Raw genomic sequence first — 23838 nt, forward strand, 5'->3', positions numbered from 1 at the left:
TTTTTAAAGTTACCCTCCATTCTTGTCAAAAACTGCCCCCACATCTTGTCCGAGCAATATAGGCTACAATTGTTGTCTGATTTTTCTGAAAATTTCCAGGAAACTATTATAATTGGATTCATACTTTTATGCCCCTTTCAAGCATAATATTTAATTGGTTATTTTTGTGAACGCAGGAAATGAAGAGATCACATTTAACAATATATGCTTTAGATGAGATGCTGAGAATGTTTCAAGAACAACAGAAATTAATAGAATATAATCAAAATATGATTAAAGCAGACGATCTTGAATGGTAAATATATATTTACTAAACTGGAACGAATATTGTTAGATTTGGTCCTTGGCTGTATCATGGAACTTGTGTGTGTATTTAGGGCTTCGAATTTAAGAGTGAAGATACACATATAGTTTAAATTTATTTTAAGGCTCTCTGCTCTTTGATATTCTTTCTCCTTAACACTTTTGTGAAATATAGTCCCAGATTTCACAGGACGCCGTAAATAAAAACTAAGTTAAAGAATGAATATCAAACTCTAATAAATCAAAATCTTGAGCTGTTTGCTAAATTTGATTTGTGGGCTTAATGGCGGCAATTTAACACTATATCAGACATGGTTATTCCACCCCTTTTTATTCCTCTCAGATTTTTGTTTAATTTGAAGGTTTTTTCTGTTCATACTTCAGTATATCGAACAACAATGTAAGATTAGCGAGTCGCTTAAATGAAATAGAACAGAGTTTAAAAGAACAATATATAGTTATAAAAGACTATACTAACCAGTATCATCAATTAACAGCTGATATATGTAATAAAAAACTAGAAATAAAGCGATCAAATCAACTCCGTAATAATATTAGACGGTAAGTTTTTATATTTATATAAAAATATTCGTAGTGGGTCCCTTAAAATTACCAGCGCATTGAAGATGGTGATGGCACGTACGACAAAGTTGTTCGATCTGTTTCTCCACATATGATGAAAACAGAATGCTGGTTTCACAGATTACCACACATGAACTTGGAGCAGACATAAGTCGTTGAGATGTCCCTACAAGCATGGCTTCCGTCTTGTCATCATTCAGTTTCAGCTTATTCTCGTTCATCCACGATTTTACAGATCTAGAGCAGAGTATTGCCTGATGAAGAGACTTATCAATTTCATTTTGATATGCGTCACTGATTAATGGGGTGTCATCAGCTCAGGAAAAGTAAGTGATCCCGAAACTCTCTATTACATCACCAAGTCATTTTGTGTGTAAGACAAACAACACAAGCCGGATTAGGAACCCTTGGGTACACCACAATCAAATTGAACAGGATTTGATTCAGAACTGTTTTTAGTGTTCAATTTTGTTTCTGGAGCATATCTTATAAACCATTTAAGATATCTTCATGAAACTTTGTACAAAAATCAGCCTATTATAGTAGTTGCCTTTTGCTAATTTAGAATTTCTGAGATATAATAAATTTTGTGTTTCCTTATGCCTCCCAAACAAGTGCAAGGGCGTGGGATGGTGATGACTAGTCATCTTGTTGTCCCCCGCCTTTCGAAGAAAGCAGGGGACTATTAAAAAGGGTTTGTCCGTCTGTCTGTCTGTCCGTCTGTCTGTCCGTCCGTCCGTCTGTCTGTCCGTCACACTTTTTGGGACACAATAACTCTCCTTCTAATTGAGCTAGAATGTTCAAACTTGGTGTAGGTGTTTATTAGGTCAATGCCTTGATGGAGTTCGAAGATGAGCAATTTCTGCTTAGGGTAAGCAGAGATAAGCAATTTTATTGGATGATGCTTTGGGACATGATAACTTTAGTTCTAATTAGGTGAGAGTGATGCAACATGGTGTATAGTTTTATTACATCAATACCTTGACTATGTTCGATAATGAGCATTGTCTGCTCAGGGTAAGCAGAGCGATAAGTAATTTGATTGGCCGAGGCTTTGGGACACAATAACCCACCTTCTAATTGAGCTAGAATGTTCAAACTTGGTGTAGGTGTTTATTAGGTCAATGTCTTGATGGAGTTCGAGGATGAGCATTTTCTGCTTAGGGTAACTTAGTAAGCAGAGATAAGCAATTTGATTGGTTGATGCTTTGGGACGCAATAACTTTAGTTCTAATTAAGTGAGAGTGATGCAACTTGGTGTAATGATTATTGTCTGCTCAGGGTAAGCAGAGCCATAAGCAATTTAATTGGCCGAGATTCTGGAACAGAATAACTCTCCTTCTAATTGAGCTAGAATGTTCAAACTTGGTGTAGGTGTTTATTAGGTCAATGCCTTGGCCGAGTTCGAAGATGAGCATTTTCTGCTTCGGTAAGCAGAGATAAGCAATTTGATTGATTGATGCTTTGGGACACGATAACTTAAGTCCTAATTAAGTGAGAGTGATGAAATTTTGTGTATACCTTGACTAAGTTCGATAATGAGCATTTTCTGCTCAGGGTAAGCAGAGCGATGAGCAATTCGATTGGTTGAGACTTTGGAACACAATAACTCTCCTTCTAATTGAGTTAGAATGTTCACACTTGGCGTAGGCGTTCATTAGTTGAATTGGTGAATGCCTTGATGGAGTTCGATGATAAACATTGTCTGCTCATTCTATCTGATAGAGAGTGATAAAACTTAGTGTATAGGTGATAATCAGTTTGATTGCTTGATACTTTCGAAAAAAATAAATGTGCTATTACATATAATTAATATGTGTCATCTATTTATTTTGGGATTTCGGCGGTGAACATCAGCCTCACTGTTGGCTTGTTTTTATTAATTTAGGGAGAAAGGACAGATTGGACACGGGTCTGTAATTTCTGAGTATGTTACGATCCAGGCCAGATTTTTTGATTAGAAGTCTAACTACAGCTTGTTTAAATAATTTTGGAAAATAGCCTGTTTTCAAACTAGTGTTAATAATCACTGTAATTATCGGCAGAAGAAGGTCTAGATGTTCTGTTAAAAGTTTGGTTGGTATGGGGTTCATCTTCACTATAAGGCTCAAAATCAGTCAGATAATTATCACATTGGTGGTAGTGCAGAAATAAGAGTTTCAGTTACTCAATTGCACGGATTTAGTTGCTTCCTTAATATATCAATCTTATTCGAGAAATATTGATTGGGTGTTTGTAAGGCAATGATTAGTTTTTCAACGCAGTACTTTGATTTAGCTTCCTTGATATTTCTTGAAACCTTATCCCTAGCTTTATTGTACACTTGTCGGTAAACGTCTGCGTTCTTGCTTTGCCTTCGCCACATCTTCAGAGTACCATGATCTGCCAGGACGAAGTAGCACCACCTTTGTAACAACCGGTGCGTGTCTATCGAGAAAAGTGATCAATGTGTTGTTAAAAGCACAACATAATTCATCAATTTCAGAAGGAGGGTTCAATAAAAGATCTGAAGTTTTAAGATTGTTTCTTAATGCTCCTCTGTCTATGGATTTGACCTTTCTGAAAGACATAGTTTCTGTCTGTAATTTGGGTTTCTCAAAATTCCAAGTGGAAGAAATAAAGTAATGTTCTCATATTTGAATATCACTAACATTTACACTGTCAACTAAAACACTTAGTATGGATACAATCACTTTGTTTATTACACTGCAAGGTTTCAACGCCCCCCCCCCACCACCCACAAAAGAACCTGTACTATATCTATAACATTCAACGGTAAGGTATCGTACCAAATTAGGAGACTGCTTCTCAAGTATCCTGGGATAACGGTAACTTTCCTCAAAGGGTCAAGCATCAATGGCAACCTACAAGCAAATGGAAAGTTGAATCCAACCACCTCCACATCAACCTAAAGGCTATGTTTACCACATCAAGTGTAGCTGAAAAAAGTCGTACATAGGAGAAACACGGGTCACGTTTAACAAACGGTTGGACTAGCACAGACCTATACCCTGCAACAGTGACTCAGCTGACTTCACCCATGTCATAACCAACCGTCGGCTTACAGTTTATTGGTCGAAGGTAGAACCGAACTGAAGCCACTAGCATGACAAGAAAACGAGCATGGCAAGAAAACGAGGAAAATTCATGAAGCTACCCGGATACGCCGACACACCCTGGCCCTTAATCGTGACCAGGACGTTTACCTCCCCAGTCCCCAGAGCCTACGACCAAATCATTTAAAGCAATCATCAATATAAACGATAACTTAATTGACAACGTATAACGAAATGAAATGAAATGAAATGGGGTTTAGCGTCCTGGTGTTCTGCCCCGACTGGGCTAATGAAGACGGGGATAGATATAACACATCTACCTATAACATATCTATAACAGATTTATAAAATATATATAACATCTATAGCATATCTATCACACATCTATCTATAAGATAAAACCAAGTACGAACAATTCAACCCATTAGACAAAATTCGAAGTCCTAAAAAAACGGTATAGGCAAAAACAGTGGTAACAGGTGTCCGGAAGAGTAAGCCTACCCTGCCTGGCGCCACACCCGCCATAGCTGCATCCAAACCATAAGACGAAATCTCGTATGTAAAATAGCGTGATTGGCCAATGGACTATCCGTATGCAAAATGCACGTGATGAACAGTGTTATCGATGTATTAGACATAATCAGTGAGATAGTATACGTGCAGATTCCCTTCACACAGGCATCTGAGACAGCACGTCAGACAGTACCGATACAGTGCGTCGACGTCTCACCAGAGAGAACATCCATTGCCATAGACCTTACCGTGGATCGATCCTCACCCCTCGCCAGCATGACAACGCCCGTGCCCACACCACCAGAGTTACTCGGGACTTTCTACAGCAGAACGGTGTCAACATTATGCACTGGCCAGCCCTTAGTCCGGACTTAAACCCGATTGAACATCTTTGGGACGAAATGCAGAGGAGACTTAATAACGTCGTACCGAGACCAAACCGATGAATTGCGCCAGTCTTTTCTGAGAATGTGGTTCCAGGTGCCAATGACGTTCATCAATCGTACAGACGCTGCGTTGCTGTTATTGACACTCGCGGTGGACACACCAGATACTGATGTATAGACTATGTACAGACTAAACCTTCTCGCAATGTCATGGAATTGTGTTGAATTAATCACTAATGTGTCAACATACTGTTCACCAAAAATTGCTTTGGTCCATTTAGTAAGTCGTTTTCTAGAATGATTTGATTAAAGTGCCTCTCTTATTTTGAAATCGTACTGACGTTTTTGTTTGTTTGTTTATTTGCTGTTTACTATATTTGCAGACGTTATCAGTATGTGTATATTAGATAATTATGTTGATGGTAATATATATTTATAGACATGTAATATCAGATAATTATATTTATGGTAATATATATTTGTAGACATGCAATTAATATAGGTATGCCAGATAATTCTATTTGTGGTAATATTTTATATAGACGTGTAATTAATTTGGGTATATCAGATAATTATATTTACGGTAATATATATATTTATAGACGTGTAATTAATCTGGGTATATCAGATAATTATGTTGATGGATTATTAGAAGAAGAGAAGGATGAAGATATCCCTCATTATGATACACGGTTATGGCTATTACAGAAAGACAGAACAGAAGCTGATATTTTACTGGAAAATAAACCACATGGTAGTTTTTTAGTTCGACCTAAAGACACAAATACTCCATATATTCTGTCTGTCAAGTAAGTTGTTTATTATATATTTCCTCTATGTTTTACAATGTTATTACCATTATTATAGAAACTTTGCAATCCCTTTACTACAGCTCAAAAGTTTTTCAGATTTATTTTGACACTTGTCAAATTGTTTGATATTAATTGATATTTGTTTGGGTGGCCATACAGAGTTACAGTCCCTTTCAATAGGGTAAATAGAGGATGCAGTAAATTTATAGACCGGAAGCCCAGGGGGTCAACCTAGCTGAAAAGTGTACCAATTTTCTCCTGTATGATATCAATGTATGTATATCTGGTATCATCAGAATGTAAGTCTGCCGGGTTTCTGGTGATGGGTGTGGTATTCCACGCCCTAAATGCCATGATCCCCAACTAGGCTAGATTAGCTCAAAAGTGTACCACACCCACCACCAGAAACCCGGCAGACTTACATTCTGATGATACCAGATATACATACATTGATACCATATAGGAGAAAATTGGTACACTTTTCAGCTAGGTTAACCCCCTGGGCTCCTGCTCTATTACTTCATATGCATCATGGATTTTGATGTAACTTCATGGGCACGTCACTCATGATCATTAATACCAGCGGGTTGATATTTTGAAACGCAATAACTTTACTTCTATTGATTAGATTTTGATAAAATTTAAAAATACCTTTATTATCGTTTGTTTACTAGATATACTGTAGCGAATTTAATTATTATTTCAGATGTGTTGATAACGTAAAACATTGTAGAATATATTTAAATAAAAACAAGAAGACCTATGGCTTTACGAAGGAATTCTGTTTTTTCAAAACATTGACTGATTTGGTTATTAAATATCGTCGTATTTCACTGGTTACACACAATGAACATGTGGATGTTAATTTAATCTACCCAGCTCTATCTGTACATTGAAAACAAGAAGCAAGATCTGTCTGTGTTATATCTATCTATTTTTATAGCCCACATTTTCATTTTGATGTATTATGTCGTCGCCCCTGCACGTCTGTGTGTCCGTGCGTCCGTCTGTTCACGTTTGTTTTTGGACCGTCTACGGGTGACAATTTTTATTCGATTTCGAAGAAACTTAAAATAATAATGGGTTTATATCCCAAAGATCTCGGTTCCTTTCGATAATGGCACGTATCGGACCGTAACGTCATAGATTATTGCCCCTGAGTTTTCGAAAAATCGGTTGTTTTTTTTTTAGCTTGTAGAACCTTTAGAGATTACAGTTTTATCCGATTTTCATGAAACGTACAATATATTGCCTCCCAAAGATCTCGGTTCCTGTCAATATTTATCCGATTATAAAGAAACGTAAAATATGAGTTTATATCCCAAAGATCTCGGTTCCTTTCGATAATTGCACTTACCTAACCGTAACTTCATGAATTATTGCCCCCGATTGTTCGAAAAATAGCGTTTTTAGCAAATAGTGTAAAAGTGTGTAATACCAAGGTTGTGGATCCTCTAAGGGTCACAATTGCTATCCGATTTTGACGAAACTTACAAAATATATTTATATTCCAAAGATCTCCGTTCCTGTCGAAAGTTACTACCTAAAACCTCGTGAACGCGGTAGGGGTTTCACTTTTTAACAGATTTATTCGATGTGAAGCATTGGAACAAAGAGAGGGTGAGCCCTATTTCACAATTCTCCGTCCATCTATTGCAAAATGTGAGCGTATCTCGCATGACAACCGCTTGTATATTTTATAATTAACATCTGAATATGTAGGATAATAATCACCTTTAATCTCATTTTAAATACACCTTATATCACTGCCATTGCCAAAAACTTTATTCCAAACTCTTTTTAACATTATAGTACAAAGTTATCATTTTGTTTATGTTTATGCCCCGATAGTAAATGAATATTACAATTTTAAAGGATAAAATTATATAACATTTTGTGTATATTGATTTTTTTATTAGTTTGTATTAAGATATATGGAGATATCAATGTGTTTTATGAAAATACTAGCAGGATACCCGGCTTCGCTCGGGGGTCATAACTCCGAAACCGGACGTGGTAGACTAACGCCACCTGGCCTATGTTACTCCCCGGTCCGAGCTACCCCTATACCCCAAATTTCAGACTCAGGGCAGACCTAGTGTAGCCGCCAACCCCGAACAGACAGACAGACAGACATACAGACAAACGACAGTCACAAATATTAGTATAGATAGATAGATAGATATACTGTAAGGCTGTTGTTGGTATCCAATGAATGAATTGTACAAAGGGAAGTAACTCTCATCGAACAAGGTTAGGAGTTAGCCTAAATGAGAGAAGTCCAAATTATTCTAAATGCGTATTTATTAACAACAAATTATATAATATTATTTTAATGAAGACCTGGGCCCTGTTTCATGAAATTTTAGCTAAAGATAAAATCCAAATTTTAGTAGATACTTCAATTTTGATTGGCTTAGCACTAAAATCAATCTAATATACTATTCAAAAAAAGTAGGGGATATTTGATTTTTAAGTGTTATTAAAGTCACCTAATGAAACTGACGAAGAAACAAATGACAAAATGAAATGAAGTTCACATTCATCGATTTATTCCAAATGATCGTTAGACTAAGTAAGGCACAGACTGACCATTATAAGGGTAAAATGATACCCGGGGTCAAACAGCAAAGTTACCACAGCATCACAACCAAGTCAGTAACGGGTAAATCCTCCTCTGTTTGCCAAACAAGCATTGATCCGACGTGGCATACTCCTAATGAGACGTCTAAGGTCATTTTGGTTCAGATTGTCCCATTCCTGTTGCAACGCAGCAGCAAGTTCTTGGATATTGGCAGGACGTTGTTGACGTTGACGTAACCTCTGTCCAAGCATGTCCCAGACATGCTCGATGGGGGAGAGGTCGGGACTCAGTGCTGGCCAAGGTAATGTGGTGATGTTCTGTTGTTGGAGGTAACCTGTAACGATCCTGGCCCTGTGACATCTTGCGTTGTCATCCTGGAAGATGAAACGGCGGCCATGACGTCGTGCGAACGGCACAACATGGACTGCCAAGATGTTGTCCCGGTAGTACTGGCCTGTAACACGCCCTGCAACAACATGTAAAGCCGTTCTTCCAGCAACAGTGATGCCTCCCCACACCATAACAGAACCACCCCCAAATCGATCATGTCTGGTGACGTTAACGTCTTGGAAGCGCTCGTTTCGACGACGCTACACCCTCCTACGTCTGTCCAAAGAATCAACAGTGAACCTTGACTCATCTGAAAACATCACATTGCTCCAGCGTCGATTATCCCAGTGTTGACGATCCCTACACCAACGACGTCTTGCCTGAATGTGATGATCTCTCAAACAAGGGATCACGCGAGGACGTCGGGCGCGAAGGTGACCCCTATGCAGTCGATTCCGAATCGTCTGGCCACTCACTCTCACACCAGTGTCTGTTTGAAGACGAGCGCTGATCTGATTTGCTGTGATGACACGATTTCTCAAGGCCAAGGTACGGATAAATCGATCCTGGGCTTGAGTTGTCGCCCTTGGTCGACCTGAGCGTGGTCTGTCCTGTACAGATTGTGTATAACGGTATCTGGACCATAGCCTGCTTATGACAGACTGAGAAACATTCATCATCCGCGCCACAACCGCCTGTGTTGTGCCGATCTGTAGCATGTCAAGGGCACGTAACCTTTCATTTTGGGTAAGCCGACGCATATCAAAATTTGTTTTCTGGTCACTAAAACAATTAGACTGATGTTTCCACCCTGGAATTCAATGCCACAATGACTGTAACATTCAAAGTCAGAGTCGTGCAAATCTTGGGTTGGACCCCCATGATGATCCCAAGCATCACCTGCATTCCATGCGGTAGCTATTGGTGCGTTTGGGCGTCACATGTAACTGGAAATGTTTCTTCTGTTAGGTTCTATAGTGACTTTTTTCGTAGTCATTTGCATATTTTAGTATTATGCCCCCAAAATCAAATATCCCCTACTTTTTTTGAATAGTATTATCCAATCAAATTACTAAAATTTGGATTTTATCTCAGTTAAAATTTCGTGAAACAGGCCCCAGACTTTTATGTAGGTTCAAGAGTTTTATTGAGAAACGTTCGTTCGGTCGCGGAGTTTTGCGTCCACGTGATATCGTAGACAAGTTAGCGTGAATCAAATTGCCAAGTATAAGTTCAATAATAATAAACATAACAGAATGAAACATTTCAGACAAAAAACAAAAAAGTAATAATAATAATAAAAGTCAAACATACAGATGTTATACATATTTGCAATAAGCGAAACATACTACAGATTTTGATAATACTATTAAATATAAATGAATTAGAAATAAATACATTATGTACATAAATCATTCAGTAAATAGACATGAATACGATTATCTACCCTTATAAAAACGAAGGCGAAACGACAGGTTTGTAAACTGTTTTTGATTGGTTCGTAGACCATGGCTACAATCAAGGCCAGGGCAGATAATTTGAAATCGAGGAAACCCTATGGATTAACCCAGGGTATAGTGGGGTAGAACGGAATGAGTACATTGGGGATACCGAGGATGATGGTCAAGGGTTGGACGCGAATAATGTCTGATCTCTCAGCGTTAGGGAGCGCTTGATGTATATGTTGATAAATTTGATGGCGGAGTGGGAAAGGGAAGTTTTTCCACTCTGTCCATTAAAACCATATTTCTATGTACGTTTTTTAGATGACGTTTTCAAAGTCTGGACGTACACACTAGACGAATTTTGGGCGTTTTTCAGCGTTCTGAACGATCATCACCCATCTGTCAAATTAACTGCAAATGTAAATCATAGCAGCATAGATTTTCTTGACACCACTGCTTTTAAAAGTAGAAACACCAATAACACTGGTCAATTGGAAACTAAAGTATTTTTCAAAGAAACCGATACACATCAATTACTGTTCAAAGGCTCCTTTCACCCAAAACATACGTTCTCTAGCATCATAAAATCTCAGATTCTCCTTTTCCATATAATATGTACTCAGAAGGCCGACTTTGGGTCGGCATGTACGCTGGTATTTAGCAAACTAAGAGAAAGGGGATACTCCAAACGCTATCTCCGAGGTATAAAAAACAATACTCCAGCTGAACTTGCCGCCAAAGAAACAAACAATATGCAATCAGCAGTTAAAACCAAAAATTGTGGCTATCCCAAATGTCAAACATGCAAAACCATAAACATATCCGACCAGTTCCATAACAAAACATCTGGCAAACAATTCCCAATATTAGACCAACTTTTCATGCAGCAGTTCAAACATAATTTATCTAATTTCATGTAGACATTGTGACAAACAATACGTAGGAGAGACCCAAAATGCACTTAGGGGAAGAATTCACGGTCCCCAGTCAGACATATAGTCACCAAAAAAGACAAACCGGTCTCAATTCACTTCAATCAACCAAATCATGATCTCATTGTCACGCCAATAGAAAAGACTAAGAGCGACTTTGAAAATCCAGAAGAAATTAAAACGTTTAACTAGAGAAAAATTCTGGATTGACAAGTTGAAAACAGCAGCCCCCTACGTTTGAATATTCATAAGGCTAGCGCTAAGCCCCTTTTGTAGTCCCATTTAGCGCAACAGCAGCAAGTACGTTCAAAATCATCAGAAAACTCTCTACTGATCTCCATGGAAATCACCCGAAAATCTTCACACAGAAACTTATTATTGTATATTTTAAAAATCAAAATCTGAACGACATCCTAGTGCACAGTAAATTAGATTAAATAAGACCAGTCCTCACCTTAACCCACAACAAACCATATTATATCAAACCCTAGCCCTCACCCTTAGTAAATAAAATCTACTAGATATAAGAATCTCTGGACCTAACCCGGTGATAGTGGAACAAAGACATTTTTAGAAAATCCAATTCTTAGTAGGAAACACTCTAATGTGGCTCTCACCCGAGAGCCTCAAATTTATTCTTTTTTCTTCAGAAAAAAAAATAATATCAGAATACCACAAGCACCATCCAAGGAAGACCATCAGCGTAACCAACACCAAAAAAATAGTGAAATCACTTTTGTATATAAATCTAATGTATTGTATGTTGGAAATATCACGAACTAAATTTTCATCATCCTATGTGCTTATGTGGAGACTTAACTCCCCAAATTCTTAAACCAACCTACAATCTCGTCAACAACATGAACAACCACGTACTCTCAACTTATTTACATCTCAGCGACCTTAACAAATAGATCTAGCCTTAATTAGCAGATTTTTATAGCTTGGGGTATTTCCTCGCGAATACAATGTTTTGAGAGGGATTTGAAGCAAAATATTGATAGATTAATTAGTTTGAATATGTTTTAGTCCAAATATATCGTCAAATTACTCAGTTTGTACGCGGGAAGGTATCTTTAAGATGTTACGTGCATTAATAAAAAAAATTAAGTTTGCCAGGTGAAATCCAGTGATTACGTTTCTGGTGTAAGGAAAGATTTGTAATATAAGAATCTTCAATGAAAAAAATGGAATTAAACAGTTAGAAGGTTTAATGGATCCATGTGATTTAAAGCGTCGACACATGGGTCCAAAATTTTCACAGTCTACAACAGAATACAATACAGAACAGGAAAATCTAAGTAATGGCAATCTAATTAACATAAAATTTACGACATAATGGATTCTTCGATGTTTTGATGGTGATCATGAAGAAAATAGGCCTACATCTGTTCTCAGGAATCCGATAAGATTTTCAAAAAAAAGATCAGTAGAATTATAGATTGTTATTCCACAAAGTCGAAAGGTATGTTAGATTTTTCATTCAGTCAAGTTAGAGCGAGTTTATTGCCGTACTTTGAGCTCCAAACCCGATAGAAATGAAGGCGGAAGTGGCCATAATAGTTTTAGAGATCACTACGTGATGGCGCTCTTGCGTCGCGACAAACGGGGCCGATTTGTCAAGGCATCCAAGCGTGGCTAAAAACAAACACATCAGTATATCTCAACGTTTTTAAGTGAGGCCATCGACACTTTATTTGATCTAAACTTAAAAAAGGGGTTCCATTAACAAGTTATGAAATGATAGCCCTACAACCTCATTTTTCTTCCCTATTTTCCCGCCAAAATGCGAAAAACACGACCGGGAATCGCTCATCCATGAAGCGACTAACTAATAATAGCGCAAAGGTTAACATTCCCGTCAAGATTGACAGGTGAAAAAAATCCCGTTGACCTGATTTTGTCACCATAGTAAATACTGTAGCTGTTAACCATGATTTCATAGGACGATGTCGGGGATATGAAAAGATAATGCTTCCTTCTTTCATATAACACGGTTAGCCATTTGTAAATTATCCTCATTTGACATCCTCGTGTCGGTAATAATTGAACAGTTTTATACAAGTTGAACAAATGTAGTTCTCTTAAAGTAAATAGAAGACAATTGTAGAGCTTCTAACAGATGAAAACACTTCAATGACAGAGGTTAGTGATGAATATTTTGTATGATCACATTATAAACACCTATGACATATAGGCCTACGATTTTAATTTATGTGTCAAGTCTACCATCTATAACTATTCTTTATTTTTATAAATAGTCGAAAGCATTGTAGCCATGTTCATGATATGAACTAATGTGTGTGAATTAATTGAAAAAAACCCAACACCTTTATAGTTGTATTTTCTTATAGACTTGACAAGAGTCTTGAGTCTTTCTGTCACCTTTAGTAACCTATGACCTTGTAATTGTGTCTTGTATAGGAAGTATTTAGAGTAATTGAATATAATATTACATTCATCGGAGAAGTAAAAGGAGGAAAATAGTGTTCAAAATGGTAACATGGGGACAATTAAATAAATCACTGTTCACTACTTTGAAGAGTGTGTGTGTTGGGGTGGGGGGGGGGGCATCAGAGTACATACCATTGAAAATCATAGTAAATGCATGTCCTATTATGGTTGTTAACTACTATCGGATTCATTTAAGTGTGCAATTATTACACTCCTCTTACTCCAAGTATCTACAATTTCACATAGATAAAAAGCTGGCAGTTCTCAAAAACTAGATAATGTACAGGGAATTTGCAGAAAATTTCAGTCAAATTGATCCTCTCTGAACCGAGAATTTAGCAATTGAATTTGTGGTCTAGCATCGATCATCATTACTAAAGTCGGTGCGATAAAATACATAGTCTCGATTATCCATTTCTTTATTTAATCATAAATTAGCATAGAGCAGCAGATCGGATCCTAATCCAGTAAATATCGCAGGCTAGCGATGCCATCGAGAGTTGATTATGGTCTGGATAAGTTAATTAATGTCTAATTAATGATTTAGATAACATTTCAGGTCTAAAGAAAGACCTGCAGTAGGGAGATTTAGCTCTTGCATAATGCATGTTTAATAGATAGTCTGAAGTTTCGACCCTTTCCTAGCCTGTGACATACAAAACAGCCCTTCAGCATGAATTTTATATTCATTAAATTTATTTATTGTTTAGCGAGGAGATAATTATCAACATTATAGAACGGTAGCATCTTTAAGAAATGTAGAGACAAGGAAATCAAGTATAAGTGAATTAAATTATTACTGGGAAGATATTACCAGGTAGGTACATGACCTCTACCCAATTTATACAAACAGATATTCATTTCATCAAACTTGCCATGTCTAAAATTTGAAACATTGAAATTAATCGTTTACAATACTCAAGTATAATACGAGTACAGTACTGTAAAAGGAAATTTCTTAAATATGTGAGCCATCATAAACAATCTATCAATCTTATAGATGAATAAAAGATGGAGTATGTAAGATTTGGATAAAATAAAGAGCTGTCAGTTCTTGAAAAATGAATGTATTTAAAATTTCATTCAAATTACTTAAGTTCTACCCATTTCATGCATGGCTTCTCTCTTCTCTTTTATTTGTTATTACATTTGTTATTGTTGTCATGCATGGTTTCTGATTTGTTATTATTACTTGTCTATATATAATTGCCCTACACATTTACTGGGGTCTTCCCATATCGCCGACTCATCAGAATTTGGAAAGTTGACCGTGGCACTCTTTGATGGGTTAAAAACGGATTAAAAGCGTTAATGAGGCAGGGACCAGTCATTATTAATATAGTGTTCACTTAAATTGATTTTTATCAGAATTCAACTCACTCACTAATTAATGAAATGAATATATTTCACTTAAATTACTTGAATTTTGTCAGAATTCAACTCATATTCGAAACTTAGATATGAACAAGGAAGAATGAATTTGTTAGAATTTTTGGACTATATTGGACACTTTATGTATATTGGAAACTTTATTGGACACTATATACGTGCAAAAAGTTAAAATTATGTGTCATGTTATGTGTTAAAGGTTGTTATAAATTTTTAAAAAATAAATGCTCCCAATAGTATCTGCTTAATTAGTTTTATCCTTCAGCTTGGGTCTATTGTTTTTGACCACTCAACCCCTTAACACCAACCAAAATTTTTCACCTAAAACTCGGCGAGTCGGCGATATGGGAATGAAGCACATTTATTACTGTACTTGCTTGAAAACGTTGAGAGAATACTCTTCGAAATGTGCCTAAATAAATTAGTAATAGTTTTTACATAAGTATGGGTTATAGTTTATTATGAATGATGCTTGAAACCATTATGTACAGATTTTAAAATGTTCATTATGTCGTAAATATCCCAAAATACATTGGAAAAATATTTTTCTTTAGAGTGGAAGCTAATGAAAAGTTATTGGATGCTGTTGACGGAAGTTTTCTTGTTCGTGATTCGTCAACTGAGGGAGAGTATACTCTTGTCTTGAGGTAAATTATTGTGATAATGTTATAGTTCATAATATTGCATACTAAATTTTTCTTGTACGTTTATTTCAAATCGCTTCTTATGGTCTTAAAATATGTATCCATGTGAATGAACATAAACAATAGTTAAAAGAAGTGCTTGTATTAGTTAATTATGTGTAGTGTAATGGTCGAGAGCGAGACATTAAGTAATATATTGAAACAACATGAGTGATGTTAGACGAATGTTGTTTCAATATATTACTAAATGTCTTAAGCTCAAGACCATTAAACAACTTAAAATACAGACACTCGCACATGCTTTGCAATGAAATATATCACACAGGTCCAAAATTTTAACTAGTATAAATAATGTACGTGTGGCATATTGCCCGTACCATTATTTGAAGTAATGATACGCCAACATGAAAGGATGAGGTCACATTTGTATTTTAAGTTTTCTTAAAGGTATTTCTGCATATAAACTCATGAATAATATTATCCTTTGAAATTTGAAACAGGATGTTTTGTCACCTATATTATTCATGCATGTATGGCTAATATATTGATACTTAAGTCTGGATAACTTTATAACACATAAAATGCCATTCTAAGATTATATCTGGATAACTTGGTCTAATATCCTTGAACGAGTTAATAAACCAGGTTATCCAGGCTTATGATGTTTTAGCATTTTAATTTCTTTGAATATGTTTTGTATTTATCAGGAAAAATGGAACAAACAAGTGTATTAAGATATTACATCAAGAAGGAAAATATGGTTTCGTGGAACCATGTACATTTAATAGTATATCAGATATTGTTGATTATTTTTCAAAGAATTCTTTAGAACAGTATAACCCAGCATTAGATATTAAACTTCTATATCCCATATGTAACAACAATGATGAGGTAAATATATATTCTAAAACCTACATTAATTTATTTCACCTTCCGATAGTACATTTTACATACATGGATTTCTTTCACATTTGCACAGAAGTAGAGTTGGCTTTCAATCTGATTAAAACACAGATCCTATTTCTTTTTGTTTTTTATAGTTCAAAATTTCGTTTTACTTGACTTTACTACACTAGGATCTGGAAGAGCTGTTATATTACTGGCGTTTTAGTTGAAGTGAGGGATAAGCCAATGAAACAGTCTGTTACGGTGACTTCTTGGCATGCCATGCACGGAACTGTGGGTAAACCACTAGAAACACCAATGCTGATTGATTAACCAATGTCTGATGTCATAGGGTCAAAAGCCACTTTTATGACCCCTGACACAACCTTAGGTTATTAAACAATAGACCTATCATCTTGATCTTGATGTTCATGCTTAGAAATGAGTTATCCCCCTTCAACACAGTGACTGATGATAAAAAATGGTGACGTAAATTCAGTAGAGAGTAATGTGAACTTTAAGTTAACCATTACATTAGGATTAATTGATTTGAATAATTTTTAGACCAACATGTTTAATATGTTTTTGACATTATTTATATATGAGGTATTGTTTATGTGTATATAAATAATATATTTATATTTACAGCTAGTAGTATCATTTGAAGATATAGAAAGAGCCATGCATTATTTAGTTGAAATCAACACATCACATCTTGACTTAGTTAAATCATTTAACAGAGATCATAGAAAATTTGACTATGTTTTAGGGGTGAGTAACTGAAGTAGTACACACTTATTCACATCTTTATTCTTTTAAGGAACTAAACCTAGACCTCTGTGATTTAGATCAAAATAAAGTATTGAATTAGCTTGATCTTAGTGTATCAACAGTGGCTCACAGAATCGATTGAATCTTGAAACTGGTGTTATCGATATGGGCAAAATATTTTCAATAAAGACAGATTGTCATACCACAAAACAAATTAACGTATAAAATTCAATTAAGATTTTATTTTTGAACCAAATCAAAGAGGTTTTGTCAATTTAATGGAAATAATTCAAGCAGTATATGTTTGCACGATTATATTTTTGTTTTAAATGATTAAGCTTAGATTGTGAAAACTGTAAAACACAAATGATTATATTTCAACATTGGCTTTGTTTATGAATATAAAATATTGAACAAGACAAATTATCATACCACAAAGCAATTCAAAAGATCCAGTGTAATTGGCACAATATCAAACAACCTGTCCACATGTTTCAAATTGATATGGACAGTATTTGATAATGTTATTTATATGACTCCAACATATGTTGTGCATAAGACAAGGAATGCTTAGTGTTTTTACAATACCTGTGCGAGAGTGACTGATGAAATATGTTCCGATTATGTTTTCTATTTAAATTGCATTTAGTTTGCTCATCCAATTATTGTTGGTGGAAAGTATGATATTTGGTCGATGATCTGTGGAGATTATGAGGTATGTAGAAAAATGATTGAGGTTTGTGTTGTATTCAAAGCTCTTGTGCTACATAATATTCAACTGTTTATATTTGTAAACACAGGAAATGAAAAGATCACATTTAACAATAGAAGCATTAGGTATGATGCGGAGAATGTTTCAAGAACAGCAGATATTAATAGAAAATAATCAAAATATGATTAAAGCAGAGGATGTTGAATGGTAAATATACATTTTTTTATTGATAAACATAGTCAGGAAGGTACTACATACAATTTGACATTTTCATTTAAATGCATGTTCAAGATAGTGTTTGTATTTTAAGTTGTTTAATGGTCTCAAGCAAGACATTAACGTCCTCGCGCAGTATCAATATATATTAATTAATGTCTCACTCCCAACCATTAAACCACACATATTGGTATATGTTAGGAGGATGAAGACAGGAGTTTACACAGAAATGGCATTAATTAATGGTAGTTATCAATTTCTAAATGCTCATATTTAATATCACCTCTCTATGTTGATCATTCTGTCTGTTTATCAAATATTCATTTAAACACGTACTGGGATTGGTTAGAATTGGTTATTGACCGAAATTCAAAGACACACATCAATTTAATGTAGAGTTATTTCCCCTGTAATTAAAAACCATGTAAGCCCTTAAAGTTATTGAGATTTGTTTTGTCAAACTTAATGGGATTGTTTGTTAAGTCAGAAGGAGGAATCCTATTGAAATTCAGAGTCGGGCATTTATTTTTCTGTGATTCAAACTGTAAATACTGGGTCACTTATGCAGAGTTATTTCCCCTGTTATCAAAAGCTTGTTAATGTATCGTAAAAAAAATCAAAGACTGTGCCGATTTAGATAGGTGGAAGAATTCAGTTACTGTGCAGGCATTGATACAGTTGGGGATAAAGGAAAATATAATAATATTCCCCAAGCAATGAACTTAACAAGACTGTATTTAACAAAAAGTAGCTTTAATCCAGGATATGTTTCAGTTGATTAGTGAAACATGTAATGGGTTAAAACCAAGAAACACCTGATGCATAAGTTGTTATCTCCTTCTCCACATCTGATATGTTTTTTTTATTCCTCAGTATATCGAACAACATTGGAAGATTAACAAGTCGTTTGAATGAAATAGAGCAGAACTTACAACAACAATATATAGTTATAAAAGACTATTCTAACCAGTATAATCAATTAACAGCTGATATATGTAATAAAAAACTAGAAATAAAGCGATCAAATCAACTCCGTAATAATATTAGACGGTAAGTTTTTATTTTTATAATCATGCCCATCTGGTCATATTGTGTCACCCATGTCTGGTGTCCACTATTGTTTGTGGATGTTGTAATAAGTTATCATCTAATTGACTTGAAGTTTATTTTCATGAGACGAAGAAACTTATTTATTTTCAACAGTTATGAAAATCTTGAAAACCACTTAAGCCTAAAGTTAGCATCTGCACTTGATATAGAGGCCCCCCCCCCCACCCATTAGACAAACCAAGCTCTCCCCCAAGACAAAGTAATCGCCTCTAAGCAGTGGGAACTTGCATGTCTTGGGGATATTGAACAAATGATGGATGGATCAAATGAAACGAGTTAAACAGATTTCCATAGCTTTATATAATACTCTAAATTTGAAATTGTTAGTACCAGATTCATTAACACTGAAATTCATTGTAAGAATCATTTTGTCTGTCATATAATACATATGAATAAACATTTCTGAAATCTGTGATGGACAAAAACAACAATTTTGTGTTAAATATAAAAAAAAAGACTGAGATGCCATCATAGCAGCTCATCTTAGCTTGACCATTCACATAGGGTTTATGCTCATAGGACGAATAAAGCCAATTGAATTTGATTTCCAAAGATTTCCAGTAAATGGAACAGGGATTGTTTATTAGGTCCTAACTAAGAACCCAACTGAATTGGAAACGTTTTGATATACTAAGACTGGTGATTACTTCCTCATATCTTGGGACCCAGGAATATAGTTTATCTTTTTAAAGAAATTCTCTCTTGAATTGACATTGAATGGTTTAAAAAAGGAATAGGCCAAGAAATATCATGGTGGCAGAATTACTCGTCTTAATCTTGATCTCATATTGCTGAGCTATCCCCCAATTACATTCATATTTATGAAATCCTGTGATGGTTATATGTATAAACTAGCAGGATACCTGGCTTCGCTCGGGGGTCATAACTCCGAAACCGGAAGTGGTAGACTAACGCCACCTGGCCTATGTTACTCCCCGGTCCGAGCTACCCCTATACCCCAAATTTCAGACTCGGGGCAGACCTAGTGTAGCCGTCAACCCCGAACAGACCGGCTTCGCTCAAGGGTCATAACTCCGAAACCGGAAGTGGTAGACTAACGCCACCTGGCCTATGTTACTCCCCGGTCCGAGCTACCCCTATACCCCAAATTTCAGACTCGGGGCAGATCTAGTGTAGCCGCCAACCCCGAACACACAGACAGACAGACAAACGACAGTCACAAATATATAGATAGATTAAAAGGGTGTTTACTGTAATGACGCTTATGTAATGACGCTACATAATGACGTAACGCCATTATCCATTATTGCCTTGAAAACCTAACAGTGAAACATGTAGGCAGTTAAATAAAATTTCTTTAATGGTATTTTCTACTTAAGTTTTTAGAATATATATATATCTATATAGGAAAATGAGGTTTTTAGAAAGGAAAAACTAATTTCATCTTAGCTAGCGCTTTCACCCACTACGGGGAACATCAGGCATTTAATAATGAAATAGTATACAATTGCATGATGTCATGGCGTTATTAATACATGTACATGACAATAATAATACCAAATATAAATATTTTACAATATCAAATTCCAATATAAAATTATGCAGCATTTAATTTAGGGTGATACTTGTTAATAAAATGCCATTCTTTATTTTCTAGCAAATTATTATCCAACCAGTTGAGTTTATATAAGGGGAATACCCTAAAGTTTCCCTTTCCACATGTATCCAAGTGTTCACTTAATGGAATCATTCTATTTTTGGGATTAGCAATGTGGGATCTGTGTAGGTTCATCCTTATGTTCAGTTGTGATTCGGTTTTGCCTATATACTCTTCATTACAACCTGGACATATTATCAAATATATAACATTTTTACTTTTACATGTCATAGATTGTTTAACTTTAAAATGTACATTTCCATTAATTTTTACTGTTTTCCCTTCAATAATGTTGTCACAAGTTTTACATCTATTGTCCCCACACTTTGTGACACTCGTTTCTGTGACTTCAGAATCAAATTTTGACGAAGTAAGTATTCGTGGTAAATTTGGGGGTTATATACTTATATATATATTTAGACATGTAGTTAATTTGGGTATACCAGATAATTCTATTTATGTTAATATTTTATATAGACGTGTAATTAATTTGGGTATATCAGATAATTATATTTACGGTAATATATATATTTATAGACGTGTAATTAATCTGGGTATATCAGATAATTATGTTGATGGATTATTAGAAGAAGAGAAGGATGAAGATATCCCTCATTATGATACACGGTTATGGCTATTACAGAAAGACAGAACAGAAGCTAATATTTTACTGGAAAATAAACCACATGGTAGTTTTTTAGTTCGACCTAAAGACACAAATACTCCATATATTCTGTCTGTCAAGTAAGTTGTTTATTATATATTTCCTCTATGTTTTACAATGTTATTGCCAGTATCAAAGAAACTCTGCAAACACATTACAGCTCAAAAGTTTTTCAGATTTATTTTTGTGTGGTTACACTGAAGATCTTCAGATTTTCTTTTGTTCAACTGACACATGCCTCAATTTTGAATTGAATGGTATAACAATGGGGTTATGAACTTTTATAAATGGAGGATAATAATCCTGATTAATCAAATGAAATATCAAGGTACCGGTTATCGATACACTGGTCACTGTTTTGATGATAAAATGCCATAAACTTTAAATTCACTGTATTCAACAATTTCGTAAGGCTCTAACCAGTAACCCATCCAGTGGAACTTTATAGGGATGTACTGTAGTGAACTAAGTGAAGTCTATTGTAAATGATTTAATTATTATCTTTTATTTCAGATGTGTTGATAAAGTAGAACATTGTATAATATATTTTAATAAAAACAAGAAGACCTATGGCTTTACGAAGGAATTCTGTTTTTTCAAAACATTGACTGATTTGGTTATTAAATATCGCCGTATTTCACTGGTTACACACAATGAAAATGTGGATGTTAATTTAATCTACCCAGCTCTATCTGTACATTGAAAACAAGAAGCAAGATCTATCTGTCTGTCAGTCTCATATTTTATTACCTACATCTAAATATGTAGGATAATGTTCAACTGTAGTCTTGAAATTTTCACTTTAGATACCCCAGATATTACTTCCATTGTCATATACTGTATTTCATATTCTTCTAACACTTAGTCAAAAATTTCCCCAAAAATCTGAAACTGTTCAGTGATTTTAAACATTTTAGTCAGTGCTGAATTTACTTATAGGCTTGGCTGACTGAAGCCTAGGGCCTCAAGATCTAGGGACTATCTGTCAAGGTGTATTATATTTTTGACACTGTCATAAGCCTTTCTTTCCTGTACAGTTGTCTTAAACATCCATCATCATCCTTGGCTTTGCACAATTGTGTTTAAAACCAGCCTCTGCATCTTCAGTGGTCTCATTCCGTTCTACTCCAGATAATTTGAATACATGTCTCCCCCATAGATGAACCCAGATGTTAGTGGAGTGGAACAGAATGAGTCCACTGGGTTTAAAACACACCTTCATTTTTCTCTCTAGCAGTGAGAGTAGGTGATTTGGATGTGCCTCATTAAAGGAATAGTTTAGGGTCTTGATCTAAATCCGGCACTGATTTTAGTACAAAGTAATAATTATTGTTTTTATCATGATAGTAAATGAATTACAATTTTAAAGGAGATCAATGATGTATTATTTGTAGTGTATATACATGTATTTTTAATTATTTGTAATTATTTTTGTATCAAAGATAAATACATGCATGGAGATGTTAATTTTTGTGATAATATACACTTAGACTCTGTAACTTGTAGTCAGGACACATAATGTCATACCATTGTACCTATATCATTCCATTCCTTGATCTTGACACTCATATTGGCTGTAGCTTATAAGTAGAGATTCTATTTATAATTAGTTTAAACCGCTCATATTATGCACAGAAAATATTCCTTCCAAATTTGATAATTTTCCGGTTTGATGAACATCAGATGTTACTTTCATTCCATTTATTCAGACTGTGATCACTTCATTAATGTATAATTAGTGATAATCAAAGTATTTTAAAGTACTGCACTTTTAAAAAATTAAAAAATATACATTATATAGGTATCAGGAAAGTCATGGTCAAAATGTTGAGACACTTCTGATACTTGACTTAAGTAGAACACAAAGTATCTGTTAAAGATTTAAAAAGCCACCAAGGTATACAAGGAATGCCATATTAACTTCTTATAGTTATAGATGAAGGTGTAGAAAGTTGTAAAGATAGTGGTGTTACCCCTTTTTAAGGAAACCCCACAACAATTATGATCCAATCTGAAATCTTTCATCTACCCAATATATTCTATTTTTTCTTATCCTGTCCCTTCAGCACTGTGTTTTAGCATTCAGCATTCTTACCTCCTTCAGTTCAACTGTGTTTAGTGTTTATAAAGATTCATGACTAGAGTGGATAGATGTTATTAATCAAAAGAAATATTTTTGAAATATTATGATGTTACTTTGTGTTTTTTTTTTATTTTATTTAAATCAATCAAAACTTTTTAATGCTTAATTTTATCAAAATGTTTTTCAATAAAAGGTGAAAATTACACTCAGATAATTAATAAGAATTGTTGTTCTTTAATTCTTTACTCTTTTTAGAGTAAATAGAATTGGTTTCTGTGTAGGCATTTGAATATTTGGGCTAGGTTGCATGGTTTCCTTGTACAAAACTACTAGCATACAAAATGGTTGA

The 23838-nt window shown here is 35.0% G+C and overlaps 2 protein-coding genes across 2 annotated transcripts in view; both read left to right on the plus strand.

Annotated features, from left to right (window-relative positions):
• Positions 1-7547, plus strand: part of LOC126818334 (phosphatidylinositol 3-kinase regulatory subunit gamma) — a 31054-nt gene extending 23507 nt beyond the window's left edge. The window contains exons 6-9 of the mRNA XM_056100713.1: positions 177-295; positions 688-864; positions 5443-5649; positions 6359-7547. Of these exons, the coding sequence (XP_055956688.1) occupies positions 177-295; positions 688-864; positions 5443-5649; positions 6359-6548 (693 nt within the window). The 3' untranslated portion in view covers positions 6549-7547. The remainder of the gene's footprint in view (positions 1-176; positions 296-687; positions 865-5442; positions 5650-6358) is intronic.
• Positions 7548-12781: 5234 nt separating this feature from the next.
• Positions 12782-23694, plus strand: LOC126818333 (phosphatidylinositol 3-kinase regulatory subunit gamma). Its single transcript, XM_050545676.2, has 9 exons — positions 12782-13088; positions 14108-14214; positions 15341-15433; positions 16138-16321; positions 16964-17086; positions 17887-18005; positions 18888-19064; positions 21280-21486; positions 21920-23694. Exons 1-9 carry the CDS (start codon positions 13080-13082, stop codon positions 22107-22109), a joined length of 1209 nt encoding a protein of 402 aa, XP_050401633.1. The 5' UTR covers positions 12782-13079; the 3' UTR covers positions 22110-23694.
• Positions 23695-23838: the final 144 nt, after the last annotated feature.

This window comes from Patella vulgata, chromosome 4 (assembly GCF_932274485.2).
Source record: "Patella vulgata chromosome 4, xgPatVulg1.2, whole genome shotgun sequence".
Lineage (NCBI taxonomy): Eukaryota > Metazoa > Mollusca > Gastropoda > Patellidae > Patella > Patella vulgata.